The sequence below is a fragment of the Trachurus japonicus genome, unplaced genomic scaffold (genome assembly GCF_045865225.1).
Source record: "Trachurus japonicus isolate A0001 unplaced genomic scaffold, Traja_1.0 AP031215.1".
In the NCBI taxonomy this organism is placed as follows: Eukaryota; Metazoa; Chordata; class Actinopteri; order Carangiformes; family Carangidae; genus Trachurus; species Trachurus japonicus.
The window spans coordinates 1-19,491 of NW_028221348.1; the positions used below are offsets into that span (position 1 = coordinate 1).

The 19,491-nt window shown below is 38.3% G+C and overlaps 3 protein-coding genes across 3 annotated transcripts; all 3 read left to right on the forward strand.

Annotated features, from left to right (window-relative positions):
* Positions 1–655: 655 nt before the first annotated feature.
* Positions 656–7,047, forward strand: LOC146959511 (uncharacterized). Its single transcript, XM_085772989.1, has 7 exons — positions 656–939; positions 2,481–4,411; positions 4,537–4,700; positions 5,237–5,460; positions 6,317–6,446; positions 6,528–6,628; positions 6,775–7,047. Exons 2-7 carry the CDS (start codon positions 2,500–2,502, stop codon positions 6,983–6,985), a joined length of 2,742 nt encoding a protein of 913 aa, XP_085629115.1. The 5' UTR covers positions 656–939; positions 2,481–2,499; the 3' UTR covers positions 6,986–7,047.
* A 1,356-nt stretch (positions 7,048–8,403) lies between these two features.
* LOC146959512 (uncharacterized) lies at positions 8,404–12,274 on the forward strand. The gene is made up of 6 exons (XM_085772990.1): positions 8,404–10,320; positions 10,424–10,587; positions 10,666–10,889; positions 11,467–11,596; positions 11,673–11,773; positions 11,924–12,274. The coding sequence occupies exons 1-6, from the start codon at positions 8,418–8,420 to the stop codon at positions 12,135–12,137; spliced, it is 2,736 nt and encodes a 911-aa protein (XP_085629116.1). The 5' UTR covers positions 8,404–8,417; the 3' UTR covers positions 12,138–12,274.
* Positions 12,275–14,458: 2,184 nt separating this feature from the next.
* Positions 14,459–18,355, forward strand: LOC146959513 (uncharacterized). The gene is made up of 6 exons (XM_085772988.1): positions 14,459–16,387; positions 16,506–16,669; positions 16,750–16,973; positions 17,570–17,699; positions 17,777–17,877; positions 18,006–18,355. The coding sequence occupies exons 1-6, from the start codon at positions 14,479–14,481 to the stop codon at positions 18,223–18,225; spliced, it is 2,748 nt and encodes a 915-aa protein (XP_085629114.1). The 5' UTR covers positions 14,459–14,478; the 3' UTR covers positions 18,226–18,355.
* The last annotated feature ends 1,136 nt before the right edge of the window (positions 18,356–19,491 follow it).

Consider the following 19,491-nt stretch of genomic DNA (forward strand, 5'->3'; position numbering starts at 1 on the left):
CGTTCATATATATGATTTCATATTTTGTCTGTCTCCATATATGCACATCATTAGTGAATTATGGTTCCACCCAGGTGGAATGTAGTGACACTAAATTACGTAGAAATTGCTTGTTAGGGGTAAGAACAACCACTTTATTCTGCTTTTCCTTGACATGAAAAATGGACACAGATTTGGAGGATATTTTAATGTCAGAAGCAAATATAATATTTATAATAACCCTCTCCAGATAATTTAGGCTACTTCAGTGTTTTTGTAGTGGTGTGTGTGTGTGTGTGTGTGTGTGTGTGTGTGTGTGTGTGTGTGTGTGTGTGTGTGTTGTGTGTGTGTGTGTGTGTGTGTGTGTGTGTGTGTGTGTGTGTGTGTGTGTGTGTGTGTGTGTGTGTGTGTGTGTGTGTGTGTGTGTGTGTGTGTGTGAGTGAATGACACTTGTTTGTTGAGAATAATAATCTTTTTTCCCCTCTTTTACATGGCCATTTTCAATAAAGTTAAGTTTCTAATGAGATTTTTTTCCTTTTTTGAATATGGGATAAAGAATTGAATTACTCTAATGATTAGCATGTGTGAAAGTTCATGTCTTTTAACCTATATTCTTAACTTGATAGTTAAGAATATAGCTCACGTTAATGACCTGTGACAACTCTGTGCTTGATTTACTCATGTAAGAAAACTGAATGGACTAAAATGAGCATATTTGATCTTCTCACGTTCAGAATACAGTAACAGGATACAAAAAAATGTGTGTATGTGGTAACTTCAGGAAAAACTGAAGCGTAAGACAAAAGTGTGGGAGGAGACTGAGGCCACTTCCTGTATAGGGGGCTGGAGCCTCTGCTGTAAACAGGGAGCAAGAGAAAATAGGAGAGCCAGAGAGGGAGAGAACGATAGAGACAGAAAAATACAGAGAACATTTTGTTAAGTTTTAGGGGACACTCCATGGTAAGTGAATTTCCTTACATCCCTCTACCCGTTACTCTAAAGTTGTAGCAACATACGTTGGTTGGTTAGTTAGTTAGTTAGTTAGTTAGGTAGTTAGTTCTTGTGTTGAGGTCTGTTTTACTGTTGGATGCTTTTGAGATTCCTGCTCCAATAGCATTATGCCCATCGTGCCCAATGGGCATGACTTCAGACTTTATAATTTGCTGTTTGTTATGTTTCTTGTAAATTTAACAGTGTATTATTTGTGGATGATACAAACCTTTTCTGTTCTACTGGGGATCTCGAACACCTTCCGAATACAGTGGTAACAGAACTCGGTTTGATGTGAATAAGTTCTCTTTAAATGTAAGTAAAACAAAATGTATTATTTTTGTAAATTGTACAATAAATCATAGAGTACAAATCACTATAGACAACGTGGAAGTGGAAAGAATTTCTAGCAGTTGTTATTGATCACAAACTGTGCTGAAAGCCACATATCAACTTTTTAAAGAACAAAATATCAAAAACCATTGCAATTTTGTATAAATGTAAAAACACCCTATATACTCACTAAAAATTCTGTACCAATCTGTGATAAATCCATTTATAACTTATTATGTTGAAGTGTGGGGACACACATATACAGTATAACAATCACAAAACCAACCCCCTTACTCCCAAAAGAGCAATATGAATCATAAACAAAGTATAAGCAAGCAGGCAACCAATCATTTATAAATTCACATGAACTCAAATTCAAAGAACTGGTGGACTTCAAAACTGCACAGCCTGTGTTCAAAATCAACAACAGCATGCTGCCAGACTGTATTCAGAAAATGAAAAAAAAGAAGAAAGGAAAAAAAGACAGTTATTACAGCCACTGAGGAATATGTATACATATTCACAAAGACAAAAATCAGAACTAACATTAAACAAAGATGCACAACCGTGACACACTGTTGTACATGCTTGTTTGTTGATACCACGATTTGTCATTTTGTTGGAAAATTTCAATAAAAAGATTTGGAGGAAGAAAAAAACTGTAAAAACCATCAACTTATGGAACAATCTTTAAAGTGACATAAAAACATGCAAATAACTACATTAAAAAAAACATTTAAAGAAGGATGATCAACCGATATAAGTTAGACCTTTGAACTGGTGCTACTGTCTATGTTGAAGAGATTGCAAGTGTAACAGCCTGTTTTGTAATGAGGTAGGCGAGATAAGCTATGTTTCAGCCTGCACCTTTTCAGTCTAAATGTTTATTTATTTGCTTACTTTGATTTGTTCATTTCTGTTTTGTCTTGGATCTTGTTTAAATAGTGTATTTATGTTGAGTTGTAATTTCTATTGCACAATGAGGTGTTATGTGAAACCAAAGAACAGACAACAGTTTGTTGTCATGCAGATAGTTTCTGATGTTGGTACTTTGAATTATCCATCTAAATATTAAAGTTGTAATAGCAAAAACAAAATCTCATTACTTTTTTCCTGCTTGTCTAAAGGTGAAAATGTCATTATATATAATAATATTATTGTTTTTTATCTTCCCACAGATAATAAGATGAGCCAGAAATGAATACTTTCACACAGTTTGTGACCATTCAACCAAGTGAAACCCACCCTGTAATTCAGTGTATAATCAGCAAAAACCTCAAGGAGCTCAAAAAACTACTGAAGGATGGTGACATTCACAGTGTCTTCCCATGCATTGAGTGCAATGACTTTATCACCCCACTGATTGCTGCTGTTGCTAATCACACAGAAGGTATTTTCTCTTACCTTATACATCAGGGTGTGGACCCTAACGCTGCTTCCCAAAATAACTTGACACCTTTGCATTATGTGTCGATATCTCGAGCACCTCCTATATTTGTCAGAAAACTGCTTGAAGCAAAAGCTGATCCCAATGGATGCTCACGGCAGCCATTCACACCACTGCAACTTGCTGCTATTGATGAGAGGGAGGATGTTGTGAAAGAGCTCCTATCTGCTGGTGCACAGGTAACAATGTTATCTGTTGCAGATCCTGACTATATTATTCACACTGAAAAGATAGTACAGATGATTTATGGCTTGGCATCTAAGGGTCATGAACTAAGCTCCAAAATCAAACCTTTTGTGGACATGCACTTGGCTCTGCAAATAGACCCTGCTGAGAAAGTCTTCAGAACTTTTGACAGTTACATGTTGTGTGAGGATCCTCAGGACCATCTGACCATGATTGAATTACTGTTTGCTGTAAGTGGACAGACTAAAGAAGAATACCGCAAGAAAAGTATCAAATGGCTGAAGGACACTGCAAATGTGAACTCCTACATTGAAGGAGCAGTGAGTCGCTTTCCAAACATTCCGCAGTATAGAGTACATCGGGCAGTTGAGACTTTACATGCAGTTTTCTGTACAATGAAGGAGATATCCAATGAGCAAGCTCTAGCTATGATCCCTCAACTACTGGAACTACTTTGCAAAGAAACAAGACCTGATATTTGGAAAGATGTTCAGCAAACACTTTATGTAATAACACAGAAAACAAAAGGCACAAATGAATGGGATGACAGTTTTATTGAGAAATTATGCAACACAATTTCTCCTTTTGTGAAGGAACAACATCCCTCTGACGTTAGAGTCTACACATATGGCATATTTGCAACCTTGCTTTCAGTTAAACATGCTGTTGAGACTTTTACATCAGTGGGAATAACATCAGTGCCTGAAGACATACTGACATTTGCAGATATGCAGAGAGATGAGAAGCTGAAAGAAGTGCTCAGACGACTGAAAAATCATTTCAGTGGAGAATGTGAGGATGATACAGTCTCACCTGAGTCCAGCAAAAAGAAGAAGAAGAAGAAAAGGAAGAAGAAGAAGAAGTCAGAAAATCATGAGGACCCAAATGATGAAGTTTGCAGTGTTTCATCTGATGCAGAAGCAGCTCCTGTGCAGGAAACAACTACAAATGTAAAGCCATCTCACTTCAATCTCAGTAAATCACAGGCAGCAGAAAATTGGTCTCCAGTCAGCAAGAGGTGGAAGGAGAAACTAGAGAAGCTTGTGAGCACTGATGCAGGAAAACTCACCAAAATTAAAAGCATTACTTATGTGAATGATGCAGAGTTCCGCATAGCGAAGGGAAGTGATGGGACTGAAGTCTTCTTGGGGCTGAGAGAGGACGGCACTGAAGTTGCAATCAAGAGAATGTCTAAAAGCAACTATCAAGTGCTGAAGAACGAAGAAGGACTTCTACGACTTCCAGAGCTTGATCATCCTTTTATTGTCCGATACATTGACTTTGCAGAGGACGAGAACTTTGGATATCTTTGTCTTCAGCTCTGTGAATACACCTTGGAAGAGTATATCAGAAAAGTTGATGACAGTCTGCTGATGAAGGAACTTGTCAGGGAAGTTCTTGAAAGTTTGAATGTGCTTCATAGTCAGAATCCTTCAATTCTTCACCGGGATCTCAAACCACAAAATGTTTTGATTGGTAAGTCAAAGATAGAAACATACTGAAATGATGAAACTGAAACTGAATCTGATCTGAATTTCAAAAAAGCAACAATGATCAATTTTTAATTTAATGTTTTTTTTTCTACATGATTTGTCCTGCAGATGTTACAGAGAGAGCCAGGCTGGCGGATTTTGGCATAAGCAGACGTTTGCTCAAAGGCCAAACAACTTTACGTACATCCAGCGCAGGAACTAAATGCTGGATGGCCAGAGAGACTTTGGCAGGAGAAGCCGACATACCATACAAGTCCAACACTGATGTACAGGTCAGATTTCCAGCTGCACAAACCTAACTGATGACATGGTGAAGAATATTTACCTGGCTTCTCTGAGTTACAGGGGGTCTCGGCGTAGCAGTGCATGTCCATATAACGGTTGCAAATGGATATCAACTGTCTTCGTAACAAAAAGACACACCAAAAAACATCCAAATACCTCCATGCTGCTTGTATGTAATGTCCATCTTGTATTGAAGCCACGAAATGCGAAATTGTCCCGAAAAAAAATTAAATAAGTCTATATTTCAAGCTTGTTTTGTAGCGGAAGCTTCTCAAAGCTCCTCTTCCCGATTTCGCATTTCGGGGCTTCAGTACAAGACCGACATTACATACGAGCAGCATGGAGGTATTGGGATGTTTTTTGGTGTGTCTTTTTGTTACGAAGACAGTTGGTATCCATTCGCAACCGTTATATGGACAAGCACTGCTACGCCGAGACCCCCTGTAACCCCCCTGAGTAGATAATGAGTGAAATTTCAATTTTGGGTGAAATATCCCTTTAATATGTTGTATTTATTGTTAAGGTGGCAGGGATGCTGATTTATTATATCCTCTCTGGAGGACACCATCCATTCGGTGATAAACCCTATGAGTATGAGTACAACATTCATGAGGGGAGGTACACTTTGGACCATGTTCAAGACGTTGTGGCAAAGGATCTCATCGAGTGGATGATCCAAAAGGAACCAAAGGAAAGACCTAAAGTTCAACAATGTCTGAGTCATCCCTTCTTCTGGACCTGTGACAGGTGAGGGAGGAATGTTGATGGACTGATGATCAATTCTTGTTATTATTTTCTGTTTAGTGGTCCACACTTTATTGGTTGTTTTATTTATTTTATTAACTATTGCTAATTGTTGTCCTGTGTATGTATTTTATTGCTCCTTTTCTTATTAGCGTATGTCATCGTCAGTGTTGTGTCACTGTTGTGCTTTTGTTTTTATTGTTGTTTTATGCTGCTGGCTGCACTACAAATTGCCCTTCGGGGACAATAAAGATCTCTTGACTTGACTTGAGAGTGAGATGGTTCTAGATTTACTCAACTGATGTGATTCAAACCGTCTTTCTCATACAATTATTGCAGTCACACTTGAATGAAGGCTAAGGTCTCATTTGCCTGTCTTTGTGATCTCTGTGTAGCAAATGTTAGTGTCTAAAACTGTCTGAAACAATAGTGTGTAGTGGTGTCAATTTAGTTGTGGATTTAGCTAAATTCTCTTATCATCAGGCTCATGTGACCAAAATGACTGTGCTAACACAATGATGTGATGTTAGCATGTTAACATTCATTTAGTACACTTTTGTTTAGGGGAAGAACTTTAAAAAAAGACAAAAATGCCGGGGCGGTGCGTGGTGCAGTGGATAAAGCGGTCGCCCCACGTAGAGGCTAAAGTCCTCACTGCAGGTGGCCCTGGTTTGAATCCCAGATTGGCCCTTTCCTGCATGTCATTCCCCCTCTCTCTGCCTCCCCCTTTCCTGTCTATCTCTACTATGTACTATCAAAGGCAAAAAGCCAAAAAATATACTTATAAAAAAAAAAGACAAAAATGCCATGTGAAGTACTGTATTTGGAATTCATGGTGTGTAACTTTTATTTTCTTCAGGAAGGAGGATTACCTGTGCAACATTGGTAACAGACCAGAGGTGACAAACTGTCGACAAGCTGACAATGAACTGGTGTGTTCACTGGAAACATGTGCTGAGGGAAGATCTTTCAAACTGTGGAGGAATAAGGTAAAACAACATAACTACTGCAAGTTATATATTTAGTTCCTACAGTAAATACAACAGTTGTGATTATTTGTGGTGTTGCAGGTTCCACCAGAGGTGCTGCAGGAGATGGACAGCAAGAAAAAAGCCTACCCTGAAAACACATTGGGATTACTGCGCTTCATACGGAACCTCCACCAGCATTAGTGAGTGAAACTGATGAGGGCCTCAAAACATTATCAAAGATGAGTCAGAAATTACAAACTAGACAAAATAATGTACATAGTTCATATTTTCCCACATATGATTACATTAATTATATCAATTATGAAATTGTCTCATTCCTTTGCAGTGCCAGGTTTATAGATCAAGTTGACGTGATGACAACATTTCCTGATCTCTTTGGGTGTGTTTACAAGTTTGCCAAAAACCGAGGATGGAATTCAGAGGCTCCCCTGAAGAAAATGTTTCAAAGTGAAGACCCCAGCACCATGCTGTCCATAAGCCTTAAGGAGCAACTTGTTTTCCAAGTTCAAGAGTCTGATCCCAGTGACATGAAGTGAAATTGGATTCAAAAAGGATGAAGGACTCCAATGATGACTTTTGAGGCAAGAACTGTCTCAAATTGTGTCGCGACTATTCAGTATATTGTCATCAACTCTCCAGCTACTGCAGGAGGATGATTCCACTAGAAATCTCTGAAAAATCTGTCATATGCAACTTTCCCAGCTACAGTTATAATGACGAAAGTTTCAATTTTAATATTATATTTCTATTTTTTATTTAAATTAAATATTCATGATATTTCCATATATGTGCATTTGAATCAACCAAGCAAATAACAAATACAGCTGCTCACTGTGTCTAGACTGTGTATGTAGCCTATTATATAGATTTTGTATGTAAATATACTGATGCACTGTCCCTAAACACTGTATTGTGATTGATAATGTCCCAACAACTTCTGCTATTGAGGCAGAGAAGGTTGTATACCACCTGCAACACAAAATTAGGGGAGTAAAAAATTAAGGTATTAATATTTTTCTAATATTTGATCCTCTCACATTCAGAATACAGTAACAGGACGCTCAGAGAACAGTGTGTGCAGTTACTTCAGAAAGAATTGAAACCTAAGACTAAAGTGTGGGCGGAGACTTAGGTCACTTCCTGTATGGAGCCTCTGCTGTAAACGGAGGGAGAAAAAAAGAGTGTTAGAGTAGAGATAGAGAGAAAGAGACAGACAAATACAGCGCACAGAATGTTAAGATTGAAGATAAAATTCTTACTACCGGGGACACTCCATGGTAAGTTATTTTCCTGACTGCTTTAACAGTTAGCTACTATAAAGTGAAAATCTATCTAACAACATTAGTTTTTGTGTTGAAGTCTGTTTCACTTTCAGATGGGTTTGAGATTCCCGGTCAAATAGCATTGGCTTCCAACAGGCTCGCTAGGGATTACATTCTAACTCATGACGAGGAGTAGTAGAAAACGGGTGGTTGAGGATAGACTATTTCATGTTGCATGTAAAAACATAACAGGGAAACAGACTTCAACCTGTTTGATCAGTGTCAACTCTATAGTGTGGCAGTATACATTCTAACTGTCATAGCCTATTACAACTTTTGCAGTGTTTTTTTTGTTGTCATTTTTTTGGTAAAACTATTTCTGTATTTTGTCAAAGGAGCCATGAATCACAGCATGTACGACAGTTTGTCGTCATGCAGATAGTTTCTGATGTTGGAATTATCCACCTAAATACAATAGCCTAGTTGTAATGGAATTGCAGTGAAGCACTGCAAATCCATAACTAAAAATACAGTCATATTCAGATAGCTTTGAGTTTAACTGTCATAGAAAGCCACTGTTCACACAATAAGAACTTTTAAGCTCAAAAATCTTGTAACTTTTTACTTGCTTCTCTAAATGTTAAAATTGTATTTAGTATGATAATGATATTGTTTTATCTTCCACAGATAATCAGATGAGCCAGAAATGAATATCTTCACACAATTTGAAGTGACCATTCGACCAAGGGAAACACATCCTATAATTCATTGCATAATCAGCAAGAACCTTAAGAAACTCAAAACACTACTGAAGGATGGTGACATTCACAATGCCTTCCCATGCACTGAGTGGAAGGATTTTATCACCCCACTGATTGCTTCTGTTGTAAGTCACACAGAAGGTATTTTCTCTTACCTTATACATCATGCTGTAAACCCAAATGCTGCTTCCCAAAATGGCTGGAACCCTTTGCATTATGTGTCAATATCTCAAGCACCTCTTATATTTGTCAAGAAACTGCTTGAAGCAAAAGCTGATCCCAATGGAGGCCCTGGGCCATTCACACCACTGCAACTTGCTGCTATCAATGACAGGGAGGATGTTGTGAAAGAGCTCCTATCTGCTGGTGCACAGGTAACAATGTTACCTATTAGTCACAAACATATCCCTCACAATGAAAAGATAGTAAAGATGATTCACATCTTGGCATCTAAGGGACATGAACTATGCTCCAAAATCAAACCTTTTGTGGATGTACAAATGGCTGTACAAAGGAACCCAGCGGAAGAAGTCTTCAGAACCTTTGACAGTTACATGTTGTGTGAAGATCCTCAGAGCCATCTGACCATGATTGAAATGCTCTTTACTGTAACTGGACAGAATAAGGAAAAGTACTGCAAGGAAAGTATGAAATGGCTGAAGGACACTGCAAATGTGAACTCCTACATTGAAGGGGCAGTGAGTCGCTTCCCAAACGTTCCAAAGCGTAGAGTACATCAGGCAATTGAGACTTTACATGCAGTTTTCTGCACAATGAAGGAGATATCCAATGATCAAGCTCTAGCTATGATCCCCCAACTACTGCAACTACTTTGCTCAAATGAGAGACCTGATATTTGGAAAGATGTTCAGCAAACACTGTATGTGATCACACAGAAAACAAAAGGCATAAATGAATGGGATGACAGTTTTATTGAGAAATTATGCAACACAATTTCTCCTTTTGTGGAGGAACGATTTCCCTCTGACGTTAGAGTCTACACATATGGCATATTTGCAACCTTGCTTTCAGTTAAACATGCTGTTAAGACTTTTACATCAGTGGGTATAACATCAGTGCCTGAAGACATACTGACATTTGCAGATATGCAAAGAGATGAGAAGCTGAAAGAAGTGCTCAGACGACTGAAAAATCATTTCAGCGGAGAATGTGAGGATGATACAGTCTCACCTGAGTCCAGGAAAAAGAAGAAGAAAAAGAGGAAGAAGAAGAAGTCTGGAAATCATGGGGACCCAAATGATGAAGTTTGCAGTGTTTCATCTGATGCAGAAGCAGTTCCTGCGCAGGAAACAGCTACAAATGTAAAGCCATCTCACTTCAATCTCAGTAAATCACAGGCAGCAGAAAATTGGTGTCCAGTCAGCAAGAGGTGGAAGGAGAAACTAGAGAAGCTTGTGAGCACTGATGCAGGAAAACTCACCAAAATTAAAAGTATTACTTATGTGAATGATGCAGAGTTCCGCATAGCGAAGGGAAGTGATGGGACTGAAGTCTTCTTGGGGCTGAGAGAGGACGGCACTGAAGTTGCAATCAAGAGAATGTCTAAAAGCAACTATCAAGTGCTGAAGAACGAAGAAGGACTTCTACGACTTCCAGAGCTGGATCATCCTTTTATTGTCCGATACATTGACTTTGCAGAGGACGAGAACTTTGGTTATCTTTGTCTTCAGCTCTGTGAATACACCTTGGAAGAGTATATCAGAAAAGTTGATGATAGTCTGCTGATGAAGGAACTTGTCAGGCAGGTTCTTGAAAGTTTGAATGTGCTTCATAGTCAGAATCCTTCAATTCTTCACCGGGATCTCAAACCACAAAATGTTTTGATTGGTAAGTCAAAGATAGAAACATACTGAAATATTGACACGCAATTATTCAATTCGTAATTATGATGCTTTAAAATGTTTTTTTTCTACATGATTTTGTCCTGCAGATGTTAAAGAGAGAGCCAGGCTGGCGGATTTTGGCATAAGCAGACGTTTGCTCAAAGGCCAAACAACTTTACGTACATCCAGTGCAGGAACTAAATGCTGGATGGCCAGGGAGACTTTGGCAGGAGAAGCCGACATACCATACAAGTCCAACACTGATGTACAGGTCAGTTTTCCAGCTACACAAACCTAACTGATGACATGATGAAGAGTATTACCAAACTGTTATGTATTCATTCATAAGGTGGCTGGGATGCTGATTTATTATATCCTCTCTGGAGGACACCATCCATTCGGTGATAAACCCTATGAGTATGAGTACAACATTCATGAGGGGAGGTACACTTTGGACCATGTCCAAGATGTTGTGGCAAAGGATCTCATCGAGTGGATGATCCAAAAAGAACCAAAGGAAAGACCTAAAGTTCAACAATGTCTGAGTCATCCCTTCTTCTGGACCTGTGACAGGTGAGGGAGGAATGTCGATGGACTGATGATCAATTCTTGTTATTATTTTCTGTGAAGTGGTCCAGAGTGAGATGGTTCTACATTTACTCAACTGATGTGATTCAAACAGTCTTTCTCATACAATAATTGTTGATCTAAGTCTGATATTGTTTTGACTTAGGTTAATGTGTCCATATCTACTGTATTTCTAAGCAGTCACACTTAAATGAAGGTTAAAGTCATATTTGCCTGTCTTTAAGCCATCTCTATGTAGCAAAACATGATTTATATAATTGTGTACTAGTGTAGTGATGTCAATTGAAACAATGCTGAGAGTTTGAAGTCATTTTTTCCAAGATGTCTATACTTAGTTGTGGGTTTAGCTAAATTGTCACATCATCATGTCATCAAAATGACAGTGCTAACACATTGATGTGAAGCAGGTTTAACACACTAGTTTAGTGTGTTAACATAGCCTATATTTACTACTCTTTTGGGGAGAGAGGAACTTTTAAAATAAACAAAACTGCTATGTATTTCTTTGGATTAGTTAGTATTTGGAATTCATGTTGTGAAACATAAACATTATTTTCTTCAGGAAGGAGGATTACCTGCGTAACATTGGTAACAGACCAGAGGTGACAAACTGTCGACAAGCTGACAATGAACTGATGTGTTCACTGGAAACATGTGCTGAGGGAAGATCTTTCAAACTGTGGAGGAATAAGGTAAAACAACATAACTACTGTAAGTTGTATCTTTTGTTCCTTAATACAACAGGTGTGATTATTTGTGGTGTTGCAGGTTCCACCAGAGGTGCTGCAGGAGATGGACAGCAAGAAAAAAGCCTACCCTGAAAACACATTGGGATTACTGCGCTTCATACGGAACCTCCACCAGCATTAGTGAGTGAGAACTGATGAGGGCCTCAAAACATTATCAAAGATGAGTCAGTAATAACACACCAGACATGAATAATGTACATACTTCATATTTTTTTTTACATATTATAACATTAATTATATCAATTATAAAATTGTCTCATTCCTTTGCAGTGCCAGGTTTGTAGATCAAGTTGATGTGATGACAACATTTCCTGATCTCTTTGGGTGTGTTTACAAGTTTGCCAAAAACCGAGGATGGAATTCAGAGGCTCCCCTGAAGAAAATGTTTCGAAGTGAAGACCCCAGCTGTGTAACGCTGTCCATAAGCCTTAAGGAGCAACTTGTTTTCCCAGTTCAAGAGTCTGATCCCAGTGACATGAAGTGATACTGGATTCAAAAAGGATGAAGGACTCCAAAAAAGTCTTTTCACTTTGACTTGACTTTTGTGGCAAGAGCCGCTGAGATTTTGTTTAAAGCTTGTCTATATTATGTATGGGTAGCCTCGCGTCACCAGGCTCTTCAGAGAGGAGAAGAGCCTGGTTTCTGTTTACTCCGAATTTTGTCTGCATTCTGGTCCTGGTCTTCTAGCGGATCCGGAAATCACCAAATTCACCAAAGTAAAAGTGTTCACCAACATAAAAAACTCATAAAATAGACAATAACTTGTAATACAATAAAAGAAAAATGTTAACTTAATGGTTCAGGGATTTTCTTGTCAATTATATTCCTTAATTTAAAGTTTCACCACATTTTATTAGCTTGGTGCTTTTATTTTGACGGAAAGGCCGTGTCTCTTGCCCTGGTTCCGGCTATACCAAAACAGCGCGTCAACGGCCCCAGACTAATAAATGGGTACCAACGGGTGTGAAATATTTCTGCTTATATCATATGATTTCATTTTTTTTCAGTGCTGGGTTTTCTTTCATTTTCATCAGTCAGTATTTGAGGTCTCTCTCCATATGACTGAAAAAGGTGTGGTAGCCCCTGGTTAATTTTCATAGGCCAAAGTGCAATGTAGTGGCACTAAAATATATCATCTGCTTTTCCTTCACATAAAATATAGACACAGATTTTAAGGATGTTTTAATAAAAGAAGCAATTTCCTAAATGCCCTCTCCAATTAATGTAGGCTACGTCAGTGTGTTTGTACATAAAAGGTTGAATGTAGTCTACAGTATATGTAAATGTCATCAAGCACTGTCATGTTATCTTTACTTGTTTGTTGAAACAAGAATTAAATGTTTTTCTCTAGTGTATAATTTACACTGTCATTTTAAATAAAGTTATGTTTTTATTGAGATTTTCTCTTCATTTTTGAATAGGAATATAGAATTTAACTACTCTTGTGTCAAAGTTCATGTCTCTTTCCTACAAGTGACCTTGATTGTAAAGAATGTAGCTTGCATTAATGATCTGTGGTAACATCTTTCAGAGGCTGAGATAATAATGGTTGGAGTTGCATTATTGAAGGCTTAATGACATTGCAAGGTCATCCAATAGTCTTTATTTATTTATTCATCTTACTTCTACATGGGCGGTTAGGTGTATACTCTGTATTGTGATTGATAATGTCCCAACAACCTTTGCTATTGAGGAAGAGAGGATTGTATACCACCTGAGACACAAAACTAAGGGAGAAAAGTTCTCTGTGCTTGATTTGCTCATGAGCTGATGTCAAAAAACTGAACTAAAATGATCGCATTAATATTCTTCTACTATTTGATCTTCTCACATTCAGAATACAGCAACAGGGCACAGAGAACTGTGTGTGCAGTTACTTCAGGAAGAGTTGAAATATGAAACAAAAGTGTGGGCGGAGACTTAGGTCACTTCCTGTATGGAGCCTCTGCTGTAAACGGAGGGAGCAAAAACAGAGTATGAGAGATAGAGAGGGATGGATCGAGAGAGACAGACAAATACAGAGCACAGTATGCAGTTTGAAGATATAATTTAAACCACAGAGGACACTACAGTAAGTTATTTTCCCTACATTCCTCTAACAGTTTCTATAAAGTTAAATTCTGCAACATTAGTTCTTGTGTTGAGATCTGTTTCACTTTCAGATGGGTTTGAGATTCCAGTACAAAACACATTGGCTTCCAACAAACTAAGGATGAGGGCCTATGATTAGGAGTAGCCTAGTAGAAAGTGTGTGGTCGAGTTTATATAGATTGCTTCAAGTTGCATGTAAACCATAAAAGGTAAACATAATTCAAACTGTTTGAATGTGGAAGTCCAAAGTCTTAACTATGTAAGGGCAAGGTGTGGCACTCATTTAGATGTATAGCTAAATGTCAGCATAGCCTGTTGCATCTTTTGCAACGTTTTTTCTGTAAAAACATTTCTGTACTTTGTCAAGGGAGCTGTGAATCACAGCATAGTCTGTTGTCATGCAGATAGTGTCTGATGTTGGTATTTTGAATTATCCACCTAAATACAATAGCTAGTTGTAATGGAATTGCTGTGAAGCACTGCAAAGCAAAAGCAAATCTAACCTTAACCATGAAAAAATACATTTGAGAAAAGAAATCTAGCCATATTCATACAGTATCTCTCTATGGTAGCTTGAACCATCAAACAAAAGTCACTATATCCACAATAATTAACTTTTAAGCTAAAAAAAAAATATTTTAACTTTTCTGTCCTGCTGGTCTAAAAGTTAAAATGTCATCACAAAATATAATAATATTGTTTTCATCTCCCACAGATAACCAGATGAGCCAGAAATGAATATTTTCACACAGTTTGTGACCATTCAACCAAGTGAAACACATCCTATAATTCAGTGTATAATCAGCAAAAATCTCAAGAAGCTCAAAAAACTACTGAAGGATGGTGACATTCACAATGTCTTCCCATGTATTGAGTGCAAGGATTTTATCACCCCACTGATTGCTGCTGTTGTAAATCAAAAGGAAGATATTTTCTCTTACCTTATACAACAGGACGTGGACCCAAACACTGCTTCCCAAAATGGCTGGACACCTTTGCATTATGTGTCAATATCGCGAGCACCTCTTACATTTGTCAGGAAACTGCTTGAAGCAAAAGCTAATCCCCATGGATGCTCACGGCAGCCATTCACACCACTGCAACTTGCTGCTATCAATGACAGGGAGGATGTTGTGAAAGAGCTCCTATCTGCTGGTGCACAGGTAATATTATCTGGTACAGACCCCAAACAAAGTATGCAAAATGAAAAGATAGTAAAGATGATTCACAACTTGGCCTCGAAGGGACATGAACTAAGCTCCAAAATCAAACCTTTTGTGGATGTACAAATGGCTCTGCTAATAGACCCTGCTGAGAAAGTCTTCAGAACTTTTGACAGTTACATGTTGAATGAGGATCCTCAGGACCATCTGACAATAATTGAAATACTGTTTACTGTAAGTGGCAAGGCTGAAGAAGAATACCGCAAGAAAAGTATGAAATGGCTGAAGGACACTGAAAATGTGAACTCCTACATTGAAGGAGCAGTGAGTCGCTTTCCATACATTCCAAAGGAGAATGTACATCTGGTAATTGAGACTTTACATGCAGTTTTCTGTACAATGAAGGAGATATCCAATGATCAAGCTCTAGCTATGATCCCCCAACTACTGGAACTACTTTGCAAAGAAACGAGACCTGATATTTGGAAAGATGTTCAGCAAACAATTTATGTGATCACACAGAAAACAAAAGGCATAAATGAATGGGATGACAGTTTTATTGAGAAATTATGCAACACAATTTCTCATTTTGTGGAGGAACGATTTCCCTCTGACGTTAGAGTCTACACATATGGCATATTTGCAACCTTGCTTTCAGTTAAACATGCTGTTGAGACTTTTACATCAGTGGGAATAACATCAGTGCCTGAAGACATACTGACATTTGCAGATATGCAGAGAGATGAGAAGCTGAAAGAAGTGCTCAGACGACTGAAACATCATTTCAGCGGAGAATGTGAGGATGATACAGTCTCACCTGAGTCCAGCAAAAAGAAGAAGAAGAAGAAAAAGAGGAAGAAGAAGAAGTCTGGAAATCATGAGGACCCAACTGATGAAGTTTGCAGTGTTTCATCTGATGCAGAAGCAGCTCCTGTGCAGGAAACAACTACAAATGTAAAGCCCTCTCACTTCAATCTCAGTCAATCACAGGCAGCAGAAAATTGGTCTCCAGTCAGCAAGAGGTGGAAGGAGAAACTAGAGAAGCTTGTGAGCACTGATGCAGGAAAACTCACCAAAATTAAAAGCATTACTTATGTGAATGATGCAGAGTTCCGCATAGCGAAGGGAAGTGATGGGACTGAAGTCTTCTTTGGGCTGAGAGAGGACGGCACTGAAGTTGCAATCAAGAGAATGTCTAAAAGCAACTATCAAGTGCTGAAGAACGAAGAAGGACTTCTACGACTTCCAGAGCTTGATCATCCTTTTATTGTCCGATACATTGACTTTGCAGAGGACGAGAACTTTGGATATCTTTGTCTTCAGCTCTGTGAATACACCTTGGAAGAGTATATCGGAAAAGTTGATGACAGTCTGCTGATGAAGGAACTTGTCAGGCAGGTTCTTGAAAGTTTGAATGTGCTTCATAGTCAGAATCCTTCAATTCTTCACCGGGATCTCAAACCACAAAATGTTTTGATTGGTAAGTCAAAGACAGAAACATACTGAAATGATGGAACTCATGATCTGAAATTCAAAAAAGCAACATTATTCGATTTTGTAATTATGAATCATACATTTTATTTCTATTTGTCCTGCAGATGTTAAAGAGAGAGCCAGGCTGGCTGATTTTGGCATAAGCAGACGTTTGCTCAAAGGCCAAACAACTTTACGCACAGCCAGTGCAGGAACTAAATGCTGGATGGCCAGAGAGACTTTGGCAGGAGAAGCCGACATACCATACAAGTCCAACACTGATGTACAGGTCAGTTTTCCAGCTACACAAACCTAACTGATGACATGGTGAAGAGTATTACCAAACTGTATGTTGTATTTATTGTTAAGGTGGCAGGGATGCTGAGTTATTATATCCTCTCTGGAGGACACCATCCATTCGGTGATAAACCCTATGAGTATGAGTACAACATTCATGAGGGGAGGTACACTTTGGACCATGTTCAAGACGTTGTGGCAAAGGATCTCATCGAGTGGATGATCCAAAAAGAACCAAAGGAAAGACCTAAAGTTCAACAATGTCTGAGTCATCCCTTCTTCTGGACCTGTGACAGGTGAGGGAGGAATGTTGATGGACTGATGATCAATTCTTCTTATTATTTTCTGTGAAATGGTCCAGAGTGAAATGGTTCTACATTTACTGAATTGATATGCACAAAATGTGATTCAAACAGTCTTTCTCATACAATAATTGTTGATCTAAGTCCGATATTGATGTTTTGACTTAGGTCAATGTGTCCATATCTACTGTATTTCTAAGCAGTCACACTTAAATGAAGGTTAAAGTCATATTTGCCTGTCTTTAAGCCATCTCTATGTAGCAAAACATGATTTATATAATTGTGTAACTTACTAGTGTAGTGATGTCAATTGAAACAACGCTGAGAGTTTGAAGTCATTTTTTCCAAGATGTCTATACAGTATTTAGTTGTGGGTTTAGCTAAATTGTCACAACATCATGTCATCAAAATGACAGTGCTAACACATTGATGTGAAGCAGTTTACAGTACCACACTAGTTTAGCATGTTAACATTTACTACTCCTTTGGGGAGAGAGGAACTTTTAAAATAAACAAAACTGCTATGTATTTCTTTGGATTTTTTAGTATTTGGAATTCATGTTGTGTAACATAAACATTCTTTTCTTCAGGAAGGAGGATTACCTGAGTAACATTGGTAACAGACCAGAGGTGACAAACTGTCGACAAGCTGACAATGAACTGATGTGTTCACTGGAAACATGTGCTGAGGGAAGATCTTTCAAACCATGGAGAGATAAGGTAAAAACAACATAACTACTGTAAGTTATATCTTGTGTTCCTAAATACAACAGGTGTGATTATTTGTGGTGTTGCAGGTTCCACCAGAGGTGCTGCAGGAGATGGACAGCAAGAAAAAAGCCTACCCTGAAAACACATTGGGATTACTGCGCTTCATACGGAACCTCCACCAGCATTAGTGAGTGAAACAAAGATGAGTCAGTAATTACACACTAGACAAAATAATGTACATAGTTCATCTTTTCCCACATTATGATTACATTAATTACTGTATATCATTTATAAAATTGTCTCCTTCCTTTGCAGTGCCAGGTTTGTAGATCAAGTTGACGTGATGACAACATTTCCTGATCTCTTTGGGTGTGTTTACAAGTTTGCCAAAGACCGAGGGTGGAATTCAGAGGCTCCTCTAAAGAAAATGTTTCATAGAGGAGACATCACCACCAGCTGTGTAATGTTGTCCACAGCCTTGGAGGAGCAACTTGTTTTCCCAGTTCAAGAGTCTGATCCCAGTGACATGAAGTGATGTTGGATTCAAAAAGGATTAAGGACTGCAAACATGACTTTTCACTTTGACTCGACCTTTGTGGCAAGAACCGCTCAGATTTTGTTTAAACCTTGTCTGTATTATGAATTGGTAACAAAGGGTGTGAAATATTTCTCCTTATATCATATGATTTCATATTTTTTCAGCGCTGGGTTTTCTTTCATTTTCATCGAGGTCTCTCTCCATATATGACTGAAAAAGGGTGTGGTAGCACCTGGTTAATTTTCATAGGCCAAAGTGCACTAGTAGTGCCATTAAAATCATCTGCTTTTCCTTCACATGAAATATAGACACAGACTTGAAGGATGTTTTAATAAAAGAAGCAATTTCTTAAATGCCCTCTCCAATGAATTTAGACAGTGTGTTTCCTACATAAAAGGTTGGATGTACAGCAGGCTATGTAAATTTTATCAAGCACTGTCATGTTACGATACTTAAATGTTTTTCTCTAGTGTATAATTTACACTGTCATTTTCAATAAAGTTATATTTTTATTTAGATTTTCTCTTCATTTTTGAATATGGGATATAGAATTTAACGATAATGATTAGCATGTGTCAAAGTTCATGTCTTTTTCGTAAAAGTGACCTTGATTGTAAAGAATGTAGCTTGCATTATGACCTATGGTAACATCCTTCAGAGGCTGAGATAGGCTAATACTGGTTGGCCTTGCATTATTGTAGGCTTTATGGCATTACAAGGTCATCCAATATTCTTTATTTATTTATTCATCTTACTTCTACAGAGGCAGTTAGGTGTCGTGTCGTCAGACTGTGTGGGAAAGGAGGTGAAAAACGACGACCAGGAGTGCCAGCAGGCAGCAGCCATTTGCGTGCAGGCATGTGGACATGAACATCTAAGCACCCCTCACTGACCTGAGGACACTCTTTACTACATACTTCTAGCACCCTCTAAGGGACATAGTGTGCAACACCTTGAACAACAGGGCACTATCTAACCTGACACCTGTTTCAGTATGAACTTTATTGACAAAAGCCCCGCAGACACGCATGCGCCTAAGTCCCCTTACACAGAGCCCTTTACTGCCTGGCACTGACTTGCAGGTAACATATAAACATAGCATATGCCTGTAACATCTCCTTCCCTTTAGCTGTTTGTTTATCTATCAACATTACCATAATAGCCTATGGGAAAACATTAAAGATCTAAATTAATAATGTCTCATTATCAACATTACCATATTAGCATATGGGAAACATTAACGATCTATACTAATAATGTAAC